General features: G+C 33.8%; 1 protein-coding gene across 1 annotated transcript; it reads right to left on the reverse strand.

Moving 5' to 3' along the window:
- Positions 1–8,813: 8,813 nt before the first annotated feature.
- Positions 8,814–16,445, reverse strand: LOC133795439 (poly [ADP-ribose] polymerase 2). The gene is made up of 18 exons (XM_062232893.1): positions 16,161–16,445; positions 15,784–16,075; positions 15,109–15,230; positions 14,910–14,991; positions 14,451–14,686; positions 13,991–14,117; positions 13,737–13,792; positions 12,542–12,615; positions 11,069–11,115; positions 10,899–10,948; positions 10,687–10,749; positions 10,500–10,580; positions 10,278–10,388; positions 10,052–10,127; positions 9,773–9,915; positions 9,457–9,530; positions 9,258–9,363; positions 8,814–9,109 (listed from the first exon to the last, which is right to left on the reverse strand). The coding sequence occupies exons 1-18, from the start codon at positions 16,242–16,244 to the stop codon at positions 9,017–9,019; spliced, it is 1,917 nt and encodes a 638-aa protein (XP_062088877.1). The 5' UTR covers positions 16,245–16,445; the 3' UTR covers positions 8,814–9,016.
- Between the last annotated feature and the right edge of the window lie 10,805 nt (positions 16,446–27,250).

The following is a 27,250-nucleotide window of genomic DNA, read 5'->3' on the forward strand; positions in this document are numbered from 1 at the left end:
CAATTCAAAGTATCATTTGCTAAACAATGAGCAAAATTGTTTGCAACTCTAGACTCAAAACTAACTCCCATAAAACCAGGATTAAGAATAAGGGATTCAATACTTAAAATGATGTTTAAATATGTGTTTCTTTTCTTAACAAATTGATTGTATTAAGGTTGGGCAGTTTGCCTCCAAACCTTCCATATTTGCCTTCATTTAAATTCAAAGAAGACTTGTAATCCTTATTATGATTGTCTTGCATTGGTTTTATGTAAAATTCCATTATCTAGAAGGGTATCCACAGCTTTATCTAGCCTCCCAAGGCACCATATGGGCCCTTTTACTAAGACTACAGAATATTCTTGTAAATTATGGCCAATACTAGGTATATAAGCAGTGATTTCAAATCCAGAGGTTAAGCATACTCTACCAGCCAGCAAAGTAACCCCATCCTTAAGGGTCAAGAGATGAAAATCTTTTTAATATTCTAAACTATTCATGCATTTGCGGTCCATGTGACGGTATTGATACTTCATAAATGTGTTATATTTGCTCTTAGCTCGTGTTTGATACCAGATAAAGAAAATCTTAGTTTTTGTAGCCCTTGTGATGGAACTGGAAGAAGGGTGACATGTTACAAACCTGTTCGGTCTCATTTCTTTAGCCAACATTAAACCATCCTTAATATCAAATAACTAAGCAGTTGATGCATCAAAAGGAAAATTGATAAACACATTCCTAACACAAGCACCTGTCTAGACAAGTTATGCATGACAAACTCAGTAGTGCATCAACACTCCTTTAGATAACACATGCATCAACATTAATTTTCAATATGCCTTCTTTAAGAGGCTTCCATATTTTCACACTATTAGAGATTGACTTCAGACTAGTCGCCCCTGTGAAGTCATTGAGCATCTGAGAGTGCCACTCCACATCAACACTAACTTTTGGAATAGCAACACCATGAATCCAACTATTTCTAGTATGACGAGTGATTGTAACACACTTAAATTGTACACACTATTTATACAAAATGATGTGAAATTAATCTCAACCACACAATTAAAAGCGATGTGGTCCCCACTTAAAATTATCTATGGTTATAATTTAACACACATCAGGTGATTGGCTTCGGTGATGTGCTCTGACGACGTGCTCAGGTGAATTGTTCAAGCGATTTTACGATTGCTTCGACAATTTTATGGTTGTTCTTATAACTTTGACGATTACCCTAGCGATTTTACGATTGCTCCACCGACTTTGATCGATTGCTTTTGCGATTTAACAATCACTTCATAAATTTTCTTGGATTGCAACTACCTTTCTATAATCGTGAGTATTAAATTTCTCATCATATCTCTTTCCAAACACTCGTTACTTGACCTAGCCGTAACCATAATCTTATTTTTAAGTTTATGTTATTTTTAGCCTTATTCTTCCTTATTTTTTTGCAACGAAGTTTAATTGCTTTCTTTAGTCTAATTGCTTCTTTGTCTTGTTTTGGGCTGAATGGGAGTGATTATAATTCTATATCTCTATTCATGTTCTATTAGATTCATTTGGTTTATGGATTGAGAATGATAATGCTTTAGATGATAATTTTTCTTTGTTAACATATTTTCGACTATAGATTGAAACTTCTGAGAGTTGTATTGACATATATGTCTCTCTCAAGCTCTTATGCTTTGTGCCTATTAGAATTAAGAAATATGTGTGTAAATTGGATAAAAGTGGATGAAAAAGAATGAGTAAATGCTCTTTGTGATCTAATTAGACTATTTTCAATTGAATAGACTTGTATGTTTGAAAAAAGTTCTTGCATATATCTAAAAGCAATTAGAGTACCAAGATGGTAGAAATTTCATACTGACAGGTGATTTTGGAAACCAAATTGTTGGATTTTGCATTGATGGGAAAGATACTGAAAGTGATAGTTTAATCTCTAAATAGTACTTTTTGCTTCAATAAATGGAACTGATATTGTCAGTGGCATTTGGGTAATTGAGGGTGATGATAGAGATGTTTAATAAAATATTATTAAAAAGGAGAAACATAAGGAGAATAAGTTGAATAAATATTAGTGGGTACAAAACAAATTATCAATTTTATCACTATGTTCAAATATATTATTAACAATTGCACCAGTGAATCAATTCAATTGTATCATTTATACTTAAAATAAACGAATAGCCCTAAAGTAGTCTAGGAAGTATCCACAATGGTGGTGGATTAATCTTGTGACCATGAACCTCAAACCAAGGTTCAACTGCAACTATTTGTACAATAATACAATTTTTGCATTTCCTGATTCCTCTGTATATTCTCATCTCATGCATCTTTTTTTACTGTAATTATATCTACTGCCAGTACCACATATATCACTTTGCATAATATCATGTATCGTACATATTACTTGGTCTCTTATGTTGCCCCTAATTATGTAGCTTTTTTATAAAATTCACTGTTTTATAAGGGTTCGATTTGACATTTATAGCATTAAAAAAATATCTTTGTTTTATTGAGTTATATGTATCCTATTAATGTGACTTAATTAGTTGAGCTCTTGTGATTCCTTATGTATATATATAATTTGTTTAAATATGAATGTATTCGTAATTATGTTACTTAAAATAAATCAAATAGATGATATTGATAGGTTATAGTTATTGTATGGTGCAGATGGATAAAACTTGGGTCCATCTTAATAGGTTAGTAAATAAAAAATATATAGTTTAGGATTTAAGTTTAAGTTTGATTTTAAGGACTTCATTATCGAAATATGCTCTGACTATTGTAGAGCTACAAAAGAATATGAGAGAGGAGCTAGAGAGTTTGTGAAGATTGCAATAATTAATGCTCATTTTCCAAAAAAGACTCCTTGTCCTTGCAACAAATGCAAAAATTTAAGACATTAGCTTTGAGATGAAGTTGTTGAAAACTTGGTAGCGTATGGCATGGACAAATCTTACAAAACATGGTTCCATCATGGAGAAGGTCTACATCAAAATAGCACGACAAATATTATATCTTCAAATGATGTATTTCAAACTGTTGAAGTATATTCGACTAATGATGTCGAAGCATATTCGACCAATGTTGATGATTTAGATTATGATAATAGAGATGAAAATTTTAATAGGCTATTGTTGGATGCAGAATCGCATTTGCATGAAGGTTGCTCAAAGTACACTAAATTTTCATCTATTGTTGGCCTATATAATCTTAAAACAAAGCATGGATTCTTAGATGTTGGTTTCATTGAGATGTTGGAGATGATCAAAGTTATGTTGCAGGAAGATAATCTACTTCTAACATCTATGTATGCAGTTAACAAGTTTCTAAAGAAGTTTAATCTTAACTATAAGCATGTTCATGCTTGTGTTAATGATTGTTGTTTGTTTACGAAAGAAAATATCAATGCCCAAGAATGTCCCAAGTGCAATTCTTCAAGATGGAAACAAAATGAGCACACAAATGAGATTTCACCAGGCCAACCTACAAAATTGTTAAGATATTTTTCCATTACACTAAGGCCTCAAAGGATGTTTAGATCCAAGGAGACAACTACAAGTCTAAAGTGATATTTACTAATAAAAGCACAGATGGCAAGATGCACCACTCAATAGATTCAGAGGCTTGGGATGCAATTAATGAGAGATGGACAAATTTTTCACTTGAACCTAACAACCTTCGATTAGGACTTGCTGTTGGTGACATTAACCCTTATAAAAGTATGAGTTCTGCATACAGTTGCTGGTAAGTAATGCTCGTTGTATACAATTTACCACCTTCATTGTGCATGAAGGATGAGTTAACCTTTCTATCTATGTTGATTCTTGGACCAAAGCAACCTGGAAATGATATAGATATTTATTTGGAGCCCTTAATAGATGAATTACTTGAACTATGGAACAATGTTTATGCATATGATGGTTCTACGAAGAAATTTTTCAATTTAAGGGCAATGTTGCTATGGATCATAAATGATTTTCCTGCTTAAGGAAATCCAGCTAGATGTGTGACAAAAGGAAAATATGGTTGTCCTATTTGTGGTGAGTATACAAATGTTGTTTCGTTGAAGCACAGCAAGAAGATGTCTTATTACAATCATACCAGATTATTTTAGGCTTATGAAAATGATAAAATATCACAAAAAATATATTATTGTAGAATAAGTGGATAAAAAAGTATTATGAATAACAAAGCAACAATTATATTTTAAGCTTATAAAAATAAGAAAATAACACAAAAAATATATTGTTGTAAAATAAGTGAAAAAAAAAGTATTATGAATACCAAAACAATATTATATTTTAAGCTTATAAAATGAGAAAATAACACAAAAATGTATTATTGTAGAGTATTCAATGATACTCTCAATATAAGTGTTAAAAAGTCTTACAAAAACTATTAAAGATAATGATAATTTAAACATATTAAAATAATACTAAAAAAGTCTAATAGTAGAGTTTTCAATAATACTTTAGTATAAATGGGAAAATGTATTACGAAAAGTATTATGACTTACAATAATATAGCTTTCCTTAATGCTTCAAAAAGTATTGCGGTAACTATTTTATAATAGTATTTTAGTTTTATAATAAGCATTTGTTTTTGTAGTAAACTTATTTCTGTATCATCAAACATCTGATATACATTGAGCCACTAAGTGCCTCAATGAATTGAGGGGTGAAATAAATGCCCAATTAAAAAAGGTTATTTTTTATTGAAAAAAAAACCCTAAAAATTTAACCAAAAAGGAGAGTAGCCAACAGATTGTTTATTATGTAAAATATTACTTGACAATCTAAATGAAGTGTTAAATTAAAATTGGAGGGATTCAGGACAAGGAAATTGGGACATGGGATTTGATTTGTATCCAGTGAATCTCACTTATGTTAGTTTTTGTTCTTTTTTTAATTAAATTAATTAAAAAATAAATTAATATATTAATATTTAAATAATTTTATATTTAAAATTAATGTAATATTTATCCAACTTAATATTATACCAAATAAATTAGCATTAAATTATCATAAAGCTCAATTTTATATAATAATCATATTTAATCTTATATATTAAGGTATAGTTTGAACGGAGAGATTGGATTGGATAGGATTGCATAAGTAATTTTGTTATTAAATTAGAGAATGCTGAAAAAAAATTGATTCAACAACCTAAATAATTTCCTTAGTTTGGGATAATTTAATCTCATTGAAAAATTTAGAATAATTTTATCCTACTCAATTTCTATATCCATGCATTTCCTTGGTAAGAAAAAGAATTGTCCAACCTATTTTCTTCTAATTTAATGTTGGCAAATGGTCATTTCTTTAATTTATATATATATATTTTCGTGGTGGAGAGAATAACATTGGACAATTTGTACAATTTGCAGATTTGAACATACTACTAGAACATTTTCTTTCATCTTTTTTTTTTTTTTTTGTCATTTCTTTTTCCTACGAGATCCCCAATTATGAGTGTCTATATTTAAATACAAAAAATAAATATATAGTATGTTTTTTAGGAAATATATAGTAGTCTATTGATGGTTAAAACAAACACAGATTACAAATAGTGATTTTCTTTTACAATCACAAATAGTTATATATAATGCTGAAATGTATAATTTATGAGTAGAACTGTTCATCGTCATTATCATCATCATCAACAACATCTTCTCATGATCGATTTAAATAGTTTTTCCTTTTCCAACACCATGGAATAACGTCAACATAAATGTCACAATAGCTTGCAGGTGGAGAAGCTGGAATCTTAGGATCAAGCACGGGAATATCAATAGTCAAAAGCTTCCTTGCATCAACGCTGCAAATCATTGACATAGCCAAAGTTGCAAGCAATGCAAAGAGAAGAAACTTGGAAAGAATGGTGTTCATCTTCAATAATTCTTAATTTGCTGCTACTGATAATGATGATGATGATAATAATTATGATATAGAGCTTAGATTTTATATAAGACAGCTGTTATATATCATTGATGATAATAATAAATATATAAGTTTATACAGATAATGTGAGATGTGAAGCTTGAGATTCTAACACGTGTGCATGGATGAAGTTAATGGAATTGCCCAATCACCACTCAAATTGAACAGTAGTTCGTTGTTATTACTGTCACCATTGCCATTAATTATTATCATTGTTAGTGATGACATTATTGTTATTGACTAATTCTATATCCCTTTGTTAGTTTTGTTAGTGATGACATAATATAAATAAATATGTGGAATAAGAAAGGAAATTCCAGGGTATATGAACAATAACATGGGTTAATTTAAAAAAAAATGCCTCCATAATTTACTATCTCAAAAATATGACATTTTGTAAATATGGAGACAACTACCCCTCTCGTTACCAACATTCTCTCTATCTCTCTCAAACTATCTCTCAAGCTCTCTCAACCACCACCACCACCTTCCTACAGCGGCAAAACACCACTCTAACGCCATCACCATCATTAACATCGTCCTCGCCATTGTCGTCTTTACCTCTCATCATCATTGAAGAACCCCACAAAGAACTAATCTATTTTATTTTTATTTTTATGCTTTAATGATTCAAAATTAAAACAAAATATCATGATTTTTATGTTTTGCATGATCTCATCTTGTAGATCTCGAAAAAATATACCAAAATTAAAAAAAAAATCATCTAAAACGGACATTTGAGTAAAAAGATATGAACCTCCAAAGTCTTCGTCAAATTTCATCGCAGAGCATCAATATTTCATAGATTTTGCATCGAAAAAAGCATCATTTTGGCAAAAAAATCAAGTTTTCATGATTGCATGAAAAAGCATCGAAACAACATCGATTTTGTATCGATTATGCATCGAAAAAACATCATTTTGGCTAAAAAAAAATCAAGTTTTCAATATTGCATCGCAAGAGCAACGAAACAGCATCAATTTTGCATCGAAAAAGCATCGTTTTGGCCAAAAATCAAGTCTTCATGATTGCATTGCAAGAGCATTGATTTTGCTTCGAAAAAGCATCGAAACAACATCGATTTCGATGCATAATCGATGTTGTTTCGATGCTCTTGCGATGCAATCATGAAAACTTGATTTTTATTTGGCCAAAATGATACTTTTTCAATGCAAAATCGATATTGTTTCGATGCTCTTGCGATGTAATTATGAAAACTTGATTTTTTTTTTGCCAAAACTATGATTATTTTGATGTAAAATCGATGTTGTTTCGATGTTCTTGCGATGCAACCATGAAAACTTGATTTTTGACCAAAACAATAATTTTTCAATGCAAAATCAACGTTGTTTCGATGCTCTTGTGATGCAATCATGAAAACTTGATTTTTGACCAAAACGATGCTTTTTCGATGCAAAATCGATGTTGTTTCAATGCTCTTGAGATGCAATCATGAAAACTTGATTTTTTTTTCCAAGGCGATGATTTTTCGATGCAAAATTGATGTTATTTCGATGTTCTTGCGATGCAATCATGAAAACTTGATTTTTGGCCAAAACAATGCTTTTTCAATGCAATATCGATGTTCTGCGTTGAAATTTGACGAAAACTTTAGAGGTTCATATCTTTTCACTCAAATGTCCATTTCAATTTTTTTTTTAATTTTGGTATTTTTTTCAAGATCTACAAGACTAGTTCATATATAACATAAAAATCATGGTATTTTGTTTTAATTTTGAATCATTAAAACAAAAAAATAAAATAGATTAGTTCTTGGTGGCATTCTTCAATGGTGATGGGAGGTAACAACAACAATGGCAAGGACGACGCTAAGGATGGTGGTGGCGTTAAAGTGGTGTGCTACTGTTGTAGGGAGGTGGTTGCAGTGGTGTCATTGTGGTAGAGGAACGAAGACGGGTTGAGAGATATTGGGAGATAGTTTGAGAGAGATAGAGAATGTTGGTAATGAGAGGGTAAAGTGTCATATTTTTTTTATATTAAATCATGGAAGTTTTTTTTTTTTAAATTAACCCATATTATTAGGGATATACCCTAAAATTTCCCAATGAGAAACCTAGCAATGACCTTTTATTATTATTATTATTATTATTATTATTATTATTATTATTTTGAGGCTGATCTTTTTTTTTACAAGATTTAAAAATATATTTTAACTAAAGCTTAATGAAAAGAATATTTTAAATTTTTATTTTGAAGAACAGTAAAGAGTTTTTTGCTTTTTAAAAAAAAAAACAGATTTTATGATTTTTTTTAAATACACAAAATTACGTTTAATAATAATAAAAAATATTGGATCCACAACCACAACAATAAAATATTAGGAAAATTTAAGGAGATGTCCTACCACTAAAAACTATGCTCCCATTCTAAAAAATGGAGTTATATTGTCACCCCCAATTAATATAAATACATCCACTTTTTATTTAACTAAAATATACAAATTTGCACATAATTTCCAATTATAAAATTTAACTCTTAGTGCATCTATTTGCTCAAATTTTAATGTAATTATAAACTTAATTTTTTTTAAATTAAGCTACTCTAATTGTTAGAAATTATATTTATCAATTAAACACAATGTAAACTTATTATATTTTTTTTAATGACACCACCTCTTTTTCTTGATAAATTTGTGTGGGATATAAATATATTAATCTTTATAAAATTAATATACTAATCGATGCATTATTTTGACAATAAATAAAACAAATCATGATCTTATAAATGACTTAATATCTTCACATCTATTTAATGTGGTTCAATGTCGAACACACTTATATTAGATTTCTTTTTCATGTAATTCTCTTACCTATCAACACAATCACCCTTCATTTTAACCAAAAATGCACCTATCCAAAAGTACAATGGAATAACATGAATATATAAATGTAAACTGGTTAGTCAATCTTGTATTGGAGTATTTAACTTGCATCAAGAACTCCTTCATATCCTTATCTTGTCCCAAAACAGACTAGAAGGGACTAAGCATTGGATCTACCTTGCCATTTACAAGATAACATGACACAAAAACAGAGCTCGACTAATTGAGAGACGAGGTGTCATTTGTTAAAATTAAAATTCACATGAACAACATAGCGCATTCTAATCTGCTCCACATTGTAAACTATGTACTCATTATACAATAAAGCACCCTGCAAGAAAAATATAAATCAGATCAGTTTAATCCATAAGAAAAGAAAAGCTCTTGAAAGATCTACGAATCTATCAGAAATTGACCGATTCCAACTATTAATAGTACAGTATCATGTGAAGAATGATAAAAATAATTTCGCTTGGTACCTCATGGTGTAAATTCTCTTTTGGCTTTCCTTCGGGAACTAAAACACCATTGTCTAGACACCGAGCTTTTGAGAGATCCGGTGCAGTTCGTCCAACGCCTTTTGTGCTGCCAATGTTTTTGCAATATAATCCGTAATAACTGTAAAATACGCATGAGGCAGAATATACGAGCAATCCAATAAAATTTAGATGAACAAACCTCAGCTTTCCCTCTGGCAGCTTTTCAGCATCATATTTAGCTGTTCGAAGCTCGGCCATGTCACCAAGTGCAACCTAAAATTCACAGTACACAAACCATGAGAACATGGAGAAGACAGACAAATATGATGATTGAACAGGAACTAAAAACAAAGGAAAATTATGTAATATGTCTGTGAAGTAAAAATCGTTTGCTCATGCTCCCACTAATTAAACTTAAATATGATAGACATATTAAGACATTATGCTAATACGTAATCTGTTCCTATTCCACTGTAATAAAGGATCTTTCAGTATAATATGCATAGAAAGGCAACCTCACACAAAAGCAGCACACCAGATGTAGTACTGTGGGAAGCGTAGCAATAATTTGCACTTTTGGAGAACATGTCAGCAAAATAAACCCCTTTTCCGAACATGTAACCAGTTACAGGTGCTTCAGGTGGAGCAATGCGCAAACCTAGAATGTCAAAATACATATTTTAATTAGTAGCTTTTCAGCAGTTAATGAAAATATACCATGCTTACAGACAACAGACAGCAAAATAGAGTACATTTAAGAGTATAAGATTAACAATAAAATAGAAAAAGATAACCTTGGGATAAAATTCCAGTCCAATTTGTGAGCCTGGAACCATGCCATAATAACATTCTATTTTTGGTACTTAAAAACTGTGCAAGAGGGGGAAAAAAACATTTACATCAATTTAAATTTTAAAAGATGAAGGACATTGCAGGGAATTTTATAGCAGGTAAATTGTGCAAGATGAACAGAGTAAAAAAGGAAAAGCATGGCCAAACTTCTTGAATTGTACATATTACCTTACTGAAACGGTCAACTTCATCATCTCTTGATACCCTGAACAAGTGGACAATATCTACTGTATAATTTGAATGTGTTTTTGCATGAGTGTTCTGCATATACTTGGCAATCTGAACACAAGATTACGGAACTAAACATTTAGAAATAGAGCAAACAAAATTATTTTTTCTCCAATTTTCTGGACTGTTTATAAATATAGGATGCTTTAAAATATTAAATACCATAGTGAATTCATCAGAATCACAATTAAGCGGTGTTAGTTCACAACGAAGGCTTTGATACTGAGAGTACAATGGATCTTCCTATAAGAGTGGCAGAACCAGATAATTAGTAGAACTTAAGAATGGTACAAAAATTTGTTGGAATACAACAAGTTATGATTTGTGAATAAGACCATAGAAGATTTACCTGACTACCGATGTCATCCTTCAACAATTTTGTTGCCACCTCAATTTCACTTAGCGCTTCAACCTTCAATTAAATAAAGTTAGCAACACCTCTTCTAAAATAAAAGCAGTCAAAATAAATGTAATAATGTCCCATTATAAAATTCAATGAAGCAGCTCCTCCATGAAAAAAGAAAATCAATGGAACCAATAAAATAGAAGGAAACAATTTACCATTTCTATCTTGTGTTTCAACTTCTGACGGGTGTCAATTACAAAATCCCCTGTCAGAAGAGAATTAATATATAAGCTTACTAAAAAGAGAAAACAGCATTCAGTGTCATATCCTCGGTGTGTCAATATATATATATAGATAGATAGATAGAGAGAGAGAGAGAACTAACGCATTTTTTTAAATCCAAAATCATGAGGAATGATAGTGTAAAATTCTCTGCAGAAGTACAGAACCAGAAGTTAATTATATAATTTAAGACTTGTATGAAGAAAATAAAATTATTTAAGCTAAATACTCATTTGGTACCTGTGTTTAATCAAAATACACACATGGTAGCCTCTGTTTGCAATTCATACCAATTTGGTACCCTCCACTTGAATGTGGTCAACCCATATTTTAAATATGACCTTATTGTCCCTCTTTTAAACACTTTATTTAATTTTCTTTTATTTTTGTTATTTTAAAATAATTCAAAAAATATTTTTTAAATTAATAAAATAAAAATTAATTTATAAAATAAATCAACTAAATGTAAATTTTCAAATAAAAAATAGTATAAATTAATTTTAAAATAAAAATATTTGATTAAACTATTTTAATTAATTAAATAAACATAAATACGTTTAATTCAAAATATAAATTAAAAAAAACTAATACAAATATTTTTATATTAATTAAAGTAAACCAAAAACCTAATAATTTTTTTAAGTTTTAATTAAACTATTTTTGTTTGAATTTATTTTAAATTTTGGCTTTTAAGTTTAAGGTGCTGATTTTAATTTTTTGGTTTAAGTTTAGGGGTTAGATTTAATTTTTTATTTTTGTTTGTTTAAATTATTTCAAAGTTTTAATTGTGGGCCCGTTTGGTAAAATTTTTGTTTTTGAATTTTTTAAACACAAAAATAGAAATATAATTTTATTTTTATTTCTTTATTTTTAAAAAATAAAAATATGTTTGGTAACTATTTTTGTTTTTTGTTTTTAAAAACAAAAAATAATAAACGCGTTTGATAACTTTTATTTTTATTTTTTGTTTAACAATATAAGGTGTTGGTTTGAAAAAGAGAAGAAAAAAATAAAGGAAAACTTGAAAACTGTTTAAAAAAAAATTTTAAAGTGAAAAAATTCTATTTTCAAAAAATTTAATAAATTTTAATTAAAATTTAAAAAAATAATAAATAAAAATAGAGTTACCAAACACATTTTATATTTAATTTTCAAATTTTTAATTAATTAAATAAAAAACTATTTTTTAAAGTGTTACCAAACAACACCTATACTTTTTTTTTTGTTTTATTGATTCAGAAAATATTTTTAAAACATTTTAAAATAACAAAAATAAAAAGAATATCAGATAAATCATTGAGGGACAATATAGTCATATTTGAAATATGAGTTGACTAGATTGTAGCATAGGGTACCGAACTGGTACGAATTGCAAATAGAGGGTACTGAATGATCATTATTATAAACATAGGGTACCAAGAGTGTATTTCGATAAAACACAAGATACTTAATGAGTATTTACCCAATTATTTATAGTTTCTTGAATAACAAGAAAAATGTACAGCAACATGATATGTAAGGGCTGGCAACTTAGGATAATAAAATCATAGCCAGATAGACCATCTAAAAAACTTACCCGCTTAACTGCTCTAGCATTCTCCTATTGGACTGTCCAATCACTTCATCAATTCTTTTCAGAACTTCATAGCCCTACACGTCAAAAGATAAGACTCCTTAACATGAAAATTGATGAGTATTTGATCAGGAACAAGAAATTAGTGTTTTTCAGGCATTGCATCCCACATGGTACATGTAAGCAATAAACTACCAAGAATGTTATTCACAATACAAAGAATCATCTATTACAAAGGAGGGCGACAATGGTTAGAGAGGGATAGTAGGATCTTTCAGGCCACAGATTCAGAAGAGGCTCAGATATGGAAGAAAAATAAATTCTGGTAGCAATTTGGTCCTTTAAGACCAAGGCTTTTAGTGTGTTTTCTTTTACCGGCCTCCTTTGAGAGTGGGACCTTTGGTTGTAATCTTAGATGATCCATTGACATCCTCCTTTGTAATAGATGTTATCTTATCGTCTTTTGTAAACCTTTTGGTTTCTTCCATCCAATACAATTTTCGTTTCTTAAAAAAAATAATAAATACAAAGAATAATCGCAGGGAAAATTCTTCCAATTGCAATTAACTTCGTAAGAAAATGCTAATGAGGTCCAAAGCATTATGAGAGATAGTAGAAAGAGAAAGGAGAACCATAATAGAGATTATATGTCAAATGGCCATATTTTGCAAGACCTTAATGATTATGATCCTTTCGAACCTCAATTAGCGTGCAAGTCAGTAACTACAACTACAAAATACGGACTAATAGCTGGGAGGACTCTGCTGTTCAGCATTTTAATGCTTAACAGATGTCACCTTTGGAAACCACTAAGATTACCCTATCTTCTGTAGCAAAGTTGGCCAGAATCCTATATCAGAGCAGATAGTTGAGAGCAAGATATCAAATAACGAGACACTGGGGAAACTCAAGTTTCTTATTTGTATATCGATGGAAAACATTTACTGCTGAAAACAAAGGCAGATATTTTATTTTTATCATCTTATAAGTCCTATTAGAAGTCTATCCGGTGTCTATCTTACAGTGAGTAGCTTCTATTATATATCCTAAGCCACTGGCCACTTTAATTTTGAGCATTTTTCAACTACTGAACAAAATCCTTCCAAAACGATAGTTTCATGAATAAAAAAAATACGGTACTCTGAAAACTTTAACTCAAATATGATAAAGAGAGGATTAAAACACAGGAAATGCATACCTTCAAAATAGTTGATTTGCTTAGTTTACCAAGAGGCAGTTTATCAGCATTGTATCCTATAATAAAACACCAAAAATATGTAAAGAATACATGTCAAAAAATCAATAAATAAATAAGAGAGGCAAGATCCAATCAAGTTTTACTTTATCAAAGAAACGAAGGATAAAAAGAAAAACATCCAATTGATCATTGCTCATAGTTTTATTGTCATGAGCGATAACATATTGCACAACATTATAAATTGAATCACAAACCTATTTCCATCATTTGCTGCCTCATCATGCTGACATTGCAAATTAGAGATATAAATTTGGCAACACGGGGCTCAAGTTTAGTATTCCGGGGTTGTGCTTGAAAAGCAGGGACAGACTGTTCTTTTACCTGACAGTGATTTAACAGGGATCAAAAAACAATGGAAAAGATAACATCTCCCCACCCCACAAACTCACTTCCCAGCATGATTTGGTAACAAGCTCTTCATTCACACAAAATTATGTATTAAATGTCCTAAAATTAATGAGAACAAAACTGAAGAGTTGTTCTTCTGATAAGTACATTCTCGAATGTTGCCCTTCCACGAAAAGAACTGTCTTTAAATTTTTTAGGAGAGATTAAAAAAACAGAGATTGTTTTCCAGTTACTTGACACAATGGTATCTAAAGCACTCAAAGAAATCAGATATCAAAGAACTAAACTTAAAATCAAGAAACTTACATTTGATTCCTTTTCATTTTCACTGTAATCCATTTCTAACCAAGTATAGCTCTTTGGGTAAGAAAAAAATTCTCTCCGATTTGACCATAGATTTTTAGTCTTCGCGTGAAACTTTTGTTCAAACTCCTGAATGGCACTTTCTTGTGATGTGTAAGGGCCTTGTAACTTGTCTTGACCTTTTATTCCTACTCTTCCCCATCTAAAATAAACCATGAATCTACCACCATCATCAGATTCTGCAGTAGTTTTAAAGAAATTCAAGTTAGATTGAGGTGAAATGAAGGTAAATGAAGTAACCTAAAGTCCAAGAAGTCAAAACACTAAAGCATTTAACTTATGAAACATGGGTTATCAGCAACAATACTATTGAAACTTGGAACTCAATCAGATATCCTGCAAGACTGAATTGGAAACATCTTGATTAAAGTAAGTGGAATTTTCTTATGGGAAAAAAGATACCAAGAGCTTGGATCACATAAAACTTGTTGTTATTATCTCCAACATTTGTCTGGTTCAACATGGCATCATAAATGTCATCTCCCTGTACGGAAACATAAGTCAGTCCAAAACTAAAACATAGAAGCCAAAAGAATAAAAATTATACGAATATAAGAAAGAAAGAAAGAAAGAAAAAAAGGAAGTCAATATCTAGACTTACTACTTCCAACACATGATACTGTGTTTTAATTTCATCTGGTAGCCATTGGTCCAATACTGCAGAGCCCTTCTTGGTAGCAGTCATAATCTTCTCCTTCTTGCTGTTGTCCCCTTCTTCCTCAGCTGCAACCAATAAAAAATAATTAAATTTCCAGTTCTAATATGGTAAATAAGTAACAAGGAATACCACTAAACTGAAAACTGAAGCGAAGAGGAATTAAATAATTAGATGTCATGTTATTTTCCTCATATTAAGGTTAATTTAAACAAAGGTAAGGCAATCCAATGACCAAGTCGGGTATTGTCCTGAGAATTAAGGCTATCTGATATATGCTTTTGGGCATAAACGAGATTTGCTGATTTGTTTCGCTGTTGTATTCATAATGGAGAGGTTGTGATCAATCTAAACATGACAGTCTCATCTTCTTTTATAGACTTTTGATGAAGAAAATCATGTATGATGATTTAAACACACTCTCTACATAGGTGCAACAAGCTCCTACCAGCCTTGAAGAAACAACATTAAAATGTCAAACTGACTAAGCGAATTGAAGGCTTAATAGAGTGAGTGAGTGAGTAGACTATAAAACTGGCGTAAATTCCCTCCCCTTGCCAAAATTTTCTCAGCAACCAATCATATCACATAAGAATTTCCCATAACAAAAAAACAGACTACCTTGTGGAACGCCATTGGAGCCCTTCTCCGAACCTTCACAAAGCCTGTCAAGCAACTCTTTCTTCGACCCAGTTGCGGAAACGCCACGAAGAGCGGCTTGTTCCCGTAATTGTTTGATACTCATGGACCGAAACTCATCCATGGCCGTAATTTTCTCAGGTCCATTTGACTTCCCTTCCTCTTCCCCGTTAACTTCCGAGTCCCTCTCCCTCTTATTTCCAACTGAACCACCATTCCCGTCTTGTAATTGCAGCTTGCTCTCTTTACGAATAGCCGCTTCGAGTTTTCGAACCTACAATGACCCAAACTTAGAATCCGAGAATATATATATATATATATATGTCGAAAAAGTAAGAAAGAGTGAAATAAAATGAAACCAGGGTGGGCTTAATTCCGGTGGTAATGAGACCACGTTTGGCGAGTTCAGTACGTAGTTCATCTACATTGAGCTTGTTCGCCATTGTCAACGGAGGGAAGTTTAAAAGCTGTTTGAAATGAAAAATATAGAAGCGGAGTAAAGTGAGGGCCTAGGCTTAGCTCTATATACGTCGACGTTTTGTATGTTATAAATAAGCTTGAGCGAAGTGTCCGAGGCACTCTATTTGAGTTGGCTTGGAATATACACTTCGGAGCCATCAGACCAAAAGGTCAATAGTGTTTATTGAATGAGTAAAACCAACGTGTAACATCGCGTCTCTCCACATCCCGTCTTCTTTTTTCTATTCTTTCTTGTCTTTTTTATTTTTTTTAAATTTAAAATATGCAGAAATTGAATGTCAGTTTAGTTTTATTAATTATGACCAACACGATTTCAGTAGGGAATTTTGCCTTTTAATGCATTTAAGTGATAAATTATACCAAGCCAAAAAAATCTTCCGTTTGTATTCTAGTATTCTTTGAATTCTCAAAAATGTCTCTATTATAAATTTCTCTATATTTTTCTCTTATTGTCTTCTCTCTCTATCTCTCACATTTTTCATCTCTATCTCTCAAGCTTTTGTACACAAAAAAAAAAAATTAGGCAGCTTAATCTATATAAATTTTCGAACTTATTTAAGGACAAATTGTGAATCTTTTCAAGGCAATGACTTCATTTTGGATTTTGGATCAAAAATCGTATGAGTAAGTATATATTTGTTATATGTAGTGAGGAAACTTATTTATTAACATTGCTTTTGCTATTTCGAATAAATCTGTGTATGCCTTCATGTTTTATTGTAACTTTTCACTGTCAAAATGAATTTTCGTTCCTTTCTTGGTTTTTTTTCTGGGTTTTTTATTTGCCTCGATGGTCCTTGATAAACCTCTCATATGTTTATATTATTTGTCTACCTCGATATGCCTCGATGGACCTCGATAAAACCCTCACATCGGGGGGGAAATTGCTACCTCGATGAGACTCGATGGTCATCGATGGACCTCGATAAAAACCTTAGACTTTATGAACAATGGGTACCTCGATGAGACTCGATGGTCCTCGATGGACCTTGATAGAGGCATAGAACTTAATTTATGTAGTGTATGCCTCGATGGGACTCGATGGGCCTCGATGGGTTGACCTCGACATGAATCGATTTTATGTTGTTTGATATTATAGTTTTAATTTTTGACCTATTTTTTTGTTTTTTGATACAGATTCGTCTGTTTCCATATTTGTTGCATTCAATGGTGTTTGGGAATTGGAAAATAAGGATTGGATTTTCAGGGATGCTGAAAATCAAGTTCTGCCTGTGGAGAATGGTGTGACGTATGAGCACTGCTTGACATTCTGTACGATGAGCTTGAAGTGGATAAATGTGTGCATGACTTGAAAATTGAGGTCCCGTACACATGCCTATCACAATCCGTCAAACCTACCATTATAAAAAATGTTATGCATGTGCGTGTATTCATTGGGTTAGCATCGAAATCTGTAGAGAAGTTAATTCCTTTATGTGTGACATTGATTAAGAAGGGAGGTATAAGAAATGCATCGGCTTCTGCCAGCATTAATAAAGAAGTTCAATTTGAAGAGAACATTTCTCCTCCATGTCATGGTTTCAAAGGAACTCAAGGTGAGGTTGGAACATTTGTTCCCGAGACAAATCCAGACGTCATAGTCCATGATGATATCCCGGTTAGAGATCTGCCATATTTGCATGACGCGGCGGAGTATGATCCCTATGGCTACGATCCTTATGTCAATGATGATCATGTTGCTGATGCAACAGATCTTGGTGGGCCAGATATTAGGGCAGATTTGCCAACACAGAAATCAGATGTTATGGTAGCTGACGAGCGTAGAATAAAAGATCGGCAAACACCTGGGACTAGCAGTAGTCGTCCAGGTCCAAGTAGAACCGATGATATTTTTAGATGGAGTTCTCCATTGGACTTAGGTGAAGATCGTAGAACATGGAGTGCTCCCATGTTCACCAAAGAGGATATAGAGGCCTCACATCAACATCATTCCTCAACCAGCAAAGCTTCAGGAGAATTGCACCTTGGCAAGTTCTTTCAGAACAAGCTTGAATTGAAAACCAAAGCATCCATATTTGCGATGAAGAATAATTTTGAGTTTATGATGAAGAAATCTGGGACTAATGTGTGGTACATTACCTGCAAGGATCCTGATTGTGGTTAGATATTGAGGGGTAAGAAAAAAATGCGATCTGAAATGTTCGAGATCACTGTATACAACGAAGTACACACTTGCTCACAAGAAATTCGAGATAAGGACCACCATTAAGCATCACCGTGGGTTGTTGGGAACCTAATCAAGAGGAAATTTGCTACTGATGGTACTCGGTACATGGCAAAAAACATAAGGGAGGACATGAAGCACCATTTTGGGGTCGAAATGAGCTATGAGAAGGCGTGGAGATGCAGAGAAAAGGCTCTTATGTATGTCAGAGGGACACCTGAGGAATCATACTCCAAGTTACCTGGATACCTGTGTCAATTGGAGCATAAGAACCCAGGTACAATTACTGATTTTGTAGCAGAAGATGGTCGTTTCTTGTATTGCTTCTTTTCCCTCAGTGTTTCTAGGCGTGGTTTCCAGTACTGTCGTCCTGTAATTTGTATGGATGGCACATTCTTGAAGAATAAGTATGGTGGCCACATACTCTGTTCTGTTGCGTTGGATGCAAACAACCAGTTGTTTTCAATTGCGTTTGCATTGGTGGATAGTGAGAACCATAACTCTTGGACTTATTTCATGAGAAAATTGAAGGAAGCCATAGGGGACGTTGAGAACCTTTCTGTTGTATCGGATAGGCATAAAAGCATTAATCATGCTTTGGAGCTTGTGTTCCCAGATGCCTATCGCGGTGCATGTTACCATCACATATGTATGAATGTGGTGGCAAAATTCAAAACTGACCATGTGCAAGACATCATGGGGTGTGCAGCGTACATGTTTTGAAGAACGGAATTTCACAAGTTCTTTGACAAGATTAAGGTAATTGATTCGCCCATTTCTCAATATCTAGAGGGAATTGGCTTTGAAAGGTGGAGTAGCGCTTATTTTCCTGGTAACCAATACAATATCATGACGAGTAACTATGCAGAAAGCTTTAACAATAAAACCAAGGAGGCAAGGAGCTTTCCGGTCGCCACTTTTATTGAATTCATAAGATTCACTCTTCAGTCTTGGTTTGCAGATAGATGTGAAAGAGCTGCAAAAGCAACAACTGTGTTATCACCTGAGATGGAAAAGGATTTGAAGCAAATAGGTGATAAAGCAATTTTCCTGGATGTCCAAGTCCTTGGTCATCATGAATTTCTTGTGGTCGATGGTAATGGTGATGGTGAGGTGAACTTGGCCACAAAATCATGCTCTTGTTGCATGTTTCAAACCATTGGGAAACCCTGTGTACATGCTTTTGCTGCAGCCAGAAAAAGAAGCATAAACATTTACTCATTGTGTTCCCCTTACTATAGAATCGAGGCATTGAGGGACACTTATAAAGATACTATTTACCCTATTGGGAACGAGGATTAATGGGTAATCCCTGATCACATCAGAGATACGGTTGTCGGCGTCCCCATTGAGAAAACCCCTGTAGGAAGGCCCAGGAAGCAGAAAGTGGGTAGGCAAAAGACAAACCGCTATGCTTCACGCGAGGAAAAGATCATCAAGCCACATAAGTGCAGCAGATGTGGTGGTAGTGGGCACAATAGGAAGTCATGTAAGGCTAGGATTTAAAAATTTGTGTTATGTAATTATTATGACTCTATTGAGGCCTATCGAGGTAGATTTGGGTGGTATTATTTTTTAGCTATCGAGGCTTATCGAGGTAGTTTGTTTGACCCATCGAGTTTTGTCGAGGCAGACACATTATGTGAATTTAGTAGTTTTTTATTTAATAACTTTCTCAAAAAATATTGTTTGATAAAAAATAATATACAAAACTAACTATATGATATACTATACAAGAGGTGTATCAAGAAAATGTAAAGAGCATCATGGGGACAAATTCTGATAGAATAGGTCAACACACCACTTGGTCCTGAAATGCTGGATGTTCTCATCGATAACGATATCAAGTGGTAGCCTGGCAACCAAATGCTCGATATGTTTGATGGCAAACATACCACAATCCCCACTGCATATAATCGATTTTGTGTCAATAGAAGATAAAAATAACTTTAATATTCTGATTTCAAAATACACTACTTAAATAGGGGAACACCTTGTCTTAGTCTGAGGACACTTCTTAGGAGGAATACGACAATATGAAAAAGGCTTAGCGTTCTGCTCAGGAGATGATTGGAGGTCCTCATGGTCGTCAAACATGCCAGAACACCATAACAACGAAGGCAACAATAAGCACCAAGGCTTGATCACTTCCTCCAACAGAGTCGGACTAAGCACACTATGGTTGGAATCATAAATTTTGATGCACCATGTTGGAATGGCGACTTCAATGGCTATCCAATGTGCGGCTTTCTTGACGTGCAAGGCAAAATATACTTCACTCATATTTTGCCAGGATACGAGGAATTGATTATCATCACCCTTCAACATTTTCAGCACATCGTCGTCCCATGTATACTTAGTGCCGATCTCTCTGAAATGATTCCAACAACCTAGGTACACTTGGGGGAAGGTAGTGTTCATGATCGCAGCATCCTGCCGAAATGCAGCATGATAAAAGTGGCGTCGGCGGCGTAGCATGTGCAAAGTGACATCAATATGCTGAAAAAACATGAAAATTCATTAGTACCATCAATATATTTTAAGATTAAATTGAAAACATAAATGTAATTTACATACCAAATCCCAAAGCCAAGTCCGGACTATGTGCAACTGCAAGAACCATGCCACACCGTGCATCCCAGTATGGACGTTCTGATCTCTCTTGTTGTCGATCTTCTCGATGATCCACTTATGGAAGCTCTTCTCCTACTGCGGGTCTCACTTCCTCAAAGGTTCTGCAACTAGCCCCTGTTTATCTTGTCTCATCCTCTTCGTTGGGTCGGTGAAGTCATCAAAATGCTTGGGCCTACGTTTCTTCCTGACAACTTCAAGGCCAGCTGCATCCTTAGGCTGTAGTACTCGTACACTGGGACTATCAGCATCAATAACAACTACAGATGTCTGGGCCAGTGGAGTGGAGGGTTGATCACCGGGCTCGTAGTCCGCAGGCAAGATATCAGACTCTGTATCTGATTTTACGTCGATGGATCGACCTCAAACCATTGAAAGCAGCTGCGCCAACTGAGCCATGATCGTAGTCTGATTCTGAAGTAAGGTTGCCTGGCCCTCCTTAACCCTCCCGAGCCTCTGCGTCAATTGCTCATAATCAGGCTGGGCAACCTGACTAGAGGAAGGTGCACATGCCTGTGAAGTGCCCTCCTCAACCTTCGGGACATCCTCGTAAAAAATTGAGGCTTCCTTTGCAACGTTTGCCAGCTTCTCTGCCTCCTTCTTAGGTACTACTACTTCCTCCGCTGCAGTCCCATCCTCCCCCACAGTTGATTCCAACTCACAGAATAACCTGGAATCAACTTCTGAGAGGCTATTGTAGTAGACTACCTCACCGGGACGTGACTTCAGCATGGAAAATACTACTAACTGCATGGTTGAATAACATGTGTCAAAAAAACTTTAATAAAATAAATCGTTAATCAATTAATTTGTGACATTAAACAAGAAAAAATGGAACTTACTCGACGGTTGGCGAATATAGGAACCAACTGAGCTGTCGAAATAGTGATATTGGTCTTCGTAGCCCAGCTAAGCATCCTCAGAATCTGATTCCCATTGTTTTCACCGAACTTACTCCCGAGAGCTGGCATGGCCTCAAAAGCCCAGTAAAGAAGTACGAGTGCATAGCCATAGAAACTATACTTCGCCTCCTTCTTTTTTTTTGCTTGAACCCTCTTTCTTCTTGTCCTCGTAGTGTTTCAATTGCTTCTCCATGTCCTTCTGAACTCCTATGATAACCTTCTTAAATGACAACTTCCCCCATGGATACTTGAAAAAGTAATCAAGATCCTCAACCATCTTCAGGGAATCACCCCATATCGTCGTTGTCTTCTCTGGGGCATTCAGTGCCCCCTCTATCAAATAGCACAAACCCAGCTTAAATGCATCTTTTGGGTTTGTCGAGGCCTTCAAAGAATCTTCCAACTGATCGAAACTAACCTTTGAATCACCATTAAAGTGTTCATGGATGATCCGATCACTTGAAAGATGCTCTCTCAACTCGTCTGGGGACGGGGTGTTCCCAAAATTCAGCCTGGTGACTAGGGCAAACTCTGCAATCCCAAATTTGCAAAGAATGTTGCCCAAGTAGAAGTGGCCATCTTCAGCCTTCTTGCTTTCCACCTTCCGCAACATAAGCTGATGCAGCAGAACCCCAGAAAATTAAACAACTTAGCCTTGAAGAATTGTCCCAACGGGCATGCCTGTGCCCGTTCAATTAGCCCATGCCTCTTAAATTACTCTATAAGGGTTTCCAAGTAAGCAGTACCCCTATAAGTGACACGACCAGGAAAGTGCTTCTCCAATGGCACAATCAATTCAGGCATCTGAAAAAAAAAACAAAAAAAATGTTAAAAATGTAAAACAATTTGGTAACTATCCAGTCTTATCGAGTCCTATCGAGGCAGGTGATAAGATCAGCCATATGCCTAGTATCATCTAGTTACTATCGAGTCCTATCGAGGCAGGTGCTAAGATCAGCCATATGCCTAATCTCATCTGGTTACTATCGAGTCCTATCGAGGCCTATCAAGGCAGGTGCTAAAATCAACCATATGCATGATATCATCTTGTTACTATCGAGTCCTATCGAGGCAGGTGCTAAAATCAGCCATGTACCCCATATCATCGAGTCCTATCAAGGCCTATCGATTCCTATCGAGGCAAAGGCTAAATCAGCCATATGGCCAATAGCATCGAGTCCTATTGAGGTATAAGCTAAAAAAATTCTATATGCCTAAAATATCATCTAGTCTTATCGAGTACCATCGAGGCCTATCGAGGCACAGTCAAATCCAGACCCTAACATATACTAATCGAGTCCTATCGATTTCTATCGAGGTGCATAAAAAATCTACAAAAAAACCTAGATTTCTTCATTCCCCAGCCTCGATCTATCCTATGAACAAAAATCAACAAAAAAACCAGGCACATACACATATTGCAGATTAAAAAGGAAATCCCTCACCTTCGCTTTCTTTGGGGTTGTTTCCTCAAAGTTTGGTCTATTTGCTCGACATTCTTCTCCTTTGCCTTCTCCGATCGTCAACTTCGACAATATCCGAGCCACGGATGCTTGGTCGTGGTCGTGGAAGACAATGCTTCTCCAATTTGCTTGGGTTCTGACGGATTAAATTGAGTTTGAGTGTTTTTTTCCTTCGGGACTAAGAAAGTGAGAGAGAGACTGAGAGAATATAGAGAGTCTGTGGGAAACAAATTCTAGGGGTATTTTGTGTACTAAGGTAATTAGTAGGACCAAAATGAGACTCATATAGTGATAGGGTATTTTTTAGATACAATCCCCTTACATGCATTAAAAGTCAAATTTCCCTTTCAGTGTAGTTTTTGCAAGAGAACAAAAAAGAAAGAAAAGTTTGACAACAAAAAAATTGGTATGAATTGTCAATTTTGTTGGTATTATATTTGAGTAATAATTGGGTACCCAATCATGTATAACTAATCTCAAACACATATATACTCTCCATTTAAAAAGGGAAATTTCATCTTCTATGGGTAATAACTTAGTGAAATTTTTTCATATGTCAACATAAATTACTATCCTAAATATATGACAATTTCAATTTTTTAGATAAAAATACATCTAACATTCAAATACTCATTTTCACTCTCAGTTTGAACTCTCTCTCTCTCTAACGTCTCTCATTCTCTCACTCTCTCTCATTCTAATCTTGTAGATCTAAAAAAAATACCAAAATTAAAAAAAAAAAATCTAAAACAGACATTTGAATGAAAAAATATGAACCTCTAAAGTTTTCGTCAAATTTCAGTACAGAGCATCAAAATTGCATCATTTTGGCCAAAAATCAAGTTTTTATGATTGCATCGCAAAAGCATCGTAACACCATCGATTTTGCATCGAAAAAGCATCATTTTGGCCAAAAAAAAAATTTCATGATTGCATTACAAAAGCATCGAAACACCATCGATTTTGCATCAAAAAAACATCGTTTTGGCCAAAAATCAAATTTTATGATTGCATCGCAAGAGCATCGAAAAATCATCGTTTTGGCCCAAAATCATCGTTTTGGCCCAAAATCAAGTTTTCATGATTGCATCGCAAGAGCATCAAAACACCATCGATTTTGCGATCATGAAAACTTGTTTTTTTGGCCAAAACAATGCTTTTTCAATGCAAAATCGATGCAATTTCGATGCTCTTGCGATGCAATCATGAAACTTGGTTTTTGGCCAAAACGATGCTTTTTCAATGCAAAATCGATGGTGTTTCGATGCAAAATCAATGCAATCATGAAAACTTTTTTTTTTTGCCAAAACGATGATTTTTCGATGCTCTTGCGATGCAATCATAAAACTTGATTTTTGACCAAAACTCTGCACTGAAATTTGACGGAAACTTTGGAGGTTTATATTTTTTCAATCAAATGTCTGTTTCAGATGATTTTTAATTTTGGTATTTTTCGAGATCTACAAGATTAGAATGCGAGAGAGAGTAAGAGAATGAAAGACATTAGAGAGAGAGAGAGAGAGATCAGATTGAGAGAGAAAAGAAGTGTTTGAATGTTAGGGGTATTTTTGTCCGAAAAATTAAAATTGTCATATATTTGGGATAGTAACTTATGTTGGCATATTAAAAAATTTCACTAAGTTATCATGTATATAACATGAAATTTCCCTTTAAAAATATATATGGCTAAAATTTGGATGGTTGTATAGTATATTGTTTCAAAAGTCCAACTAAAAATTTACCAAAGCTTATCAAACCCCATAGATCGTGTATGTCTAAGAAACCAACAATGGAAGAAGCTTTAAGTGTTGGTCACTAATGATGGAGGTTGGGGACAAATGGCGGGCGACGATGGAGTCGACAACCAGTGATGGTGGATGTTGTCTGAAATGGTGATAGGAAAGTCCTTTTGGTCGCTCTCTTTTCGGCGAAGCCTGCCTTATTGAAATTTGGGGTTTACTAAAAAAAAACAAAAAAATCTTTAGATGTTCTCCTTCAATTTTCCCTACGATATTGCTAATTCTAAAAGTGTTGACCAGCAATTTTCCCAACGACATAAAGTCAAATAAACGATATGAAATGAGAATTAATTATAAGAGTATAAAAACGACATAAATGATTTTATAGTGGTTCGGCCCCAAAGATTGGTAATAACCTATGTCCACTTATACTTTTATTATTGTAGTGAATTCTCAAACCTATGATCAGATGAACCTGTGTCAACTGAGTTTCGTAAGCTTGAGAGAGTACAAGAATCAGTGTATGAAAGTATGAAAATGTCTAGCTTTTTGTCTAGAGTTTTAACTATGTTTAATGACATCTTAACTTAGAAATTGACCGCGCTTCCAAAATAATGATTCTCTAAACCCTTTATTTATAGGTTTAGGAATTTATATAGATGGGTTGTGGGCCTTACAAGACTTGCGTAACAAGAAATAATAAAATAATGTGTAAATAATACATTTTACTTTTGAAATATGAAATTTCTAGTAAATATCTCTATGCTACTAATTTTGAGGGTTTTTTCCGCAGCATTCGACCAGCCCTAGTCGAGTGGGCATTGACCAGCCTGGTCGGCAGTGTGTAGTAGAATGTTGAGTGGAGCTTTGACTAAGTCTTGATCATTTTTATAATGAATTTTCTTGCGATTCTCTGTTAGCTGGTCGAGGGTTGACTAGATTCTTCATAAAGTATGTTGTCATTTGATAACTCTACAAAATAGAGTTATTTTACCACATTTTTTATGCTAATTGTTGTTGAGTCTTTGAATTTTTAAGTGATTTATTAAGTTTTTAAGTAATTTTGAATTTATTAGTCTTATTGTAATTTTTTTAGATTTATATGTTTTTATAGATATTTTATTATAATATGTTGTATTTTAATTATTTGAAATTAATATTGTTAAGTTAGGAGTAAAAAGATGCAAATGTGGAACTTAAATGTTAAATATAAATTAAGTTATAATTAATATTTTCAGAGAATTAGCTTGATTTATTTTATAGTTGAAAATATTTAGTTTTAACTTAATTTATGTTTATTTTTTGTAGAGAATTTGTTGCATTTGTTCTCCTGAAAAGCAAGTAAAATGAAGAAAAAAACGAATGACATTGTTAAGGAAAAGAATAGGGAAGTTGGCATTTTCCCCACATGGCCCAGCTGCCCCTTCAGTTCGGCCCAGGCCCACGAAGCTTCTCCCTGCCAATGCCTCCCCACGGGCCTAGCGAGCCTCTGCCTTGCCCCAGCTTCTGGGCCGCCTGCCACCAGCCAGGCCCAACACCAATGCAGTTGCACCCAACACCACCTAGCCTCCAGCTGCCACCTTCGACCAGCACCTTCACACCAGCAACTTCCTAACTCCTGAAGCCACTCGAGCCCAAAACACTTCTGCCCAGACCAGGCCCAACGCCACCTGCCTCCTAGCCGCCTGAACCGTGCCCAGCCACCCAACCAGCCACCAACAGCCCTCTTGAGCCCACAATGTACTTTTTGTCCCCTATGTCCAAAAATGCCAATTTTTTACCCAAACTTTTCTACACTTTTTACCCCAAAATCATCATCACTCCTACAATTTACCCCTATTTACCATATTATTATTAATTTAATCAATTTAATTAATTTAAATTGATTATTTTAATAATCTCATTTTGGCTATAAATAAGGGTTTTGAAGACCATTTTTGGTGTGCTTAATTTTTAGGGAGTTACCATCTTCTTTCTACCATTTCCTCTCTTCCATTTTGGGTTTTTCAAGAGCATTTTCAAGTATGTATTTCATTTATTTTGTAATTT

This window comes from Humulus lupulus, chromosome 1 (genome assembly GCF_963169125.1).
Source record: "Humulus lupulus chromosome 1, drHumLupu1.1, whole genome shotgun sequence".
NCBI lineage: Eukaryota > Viridiplantae > Streptophyta > Magnoliopsida > Rosales > Cannabaceae > Humulus > Humulus lupulus.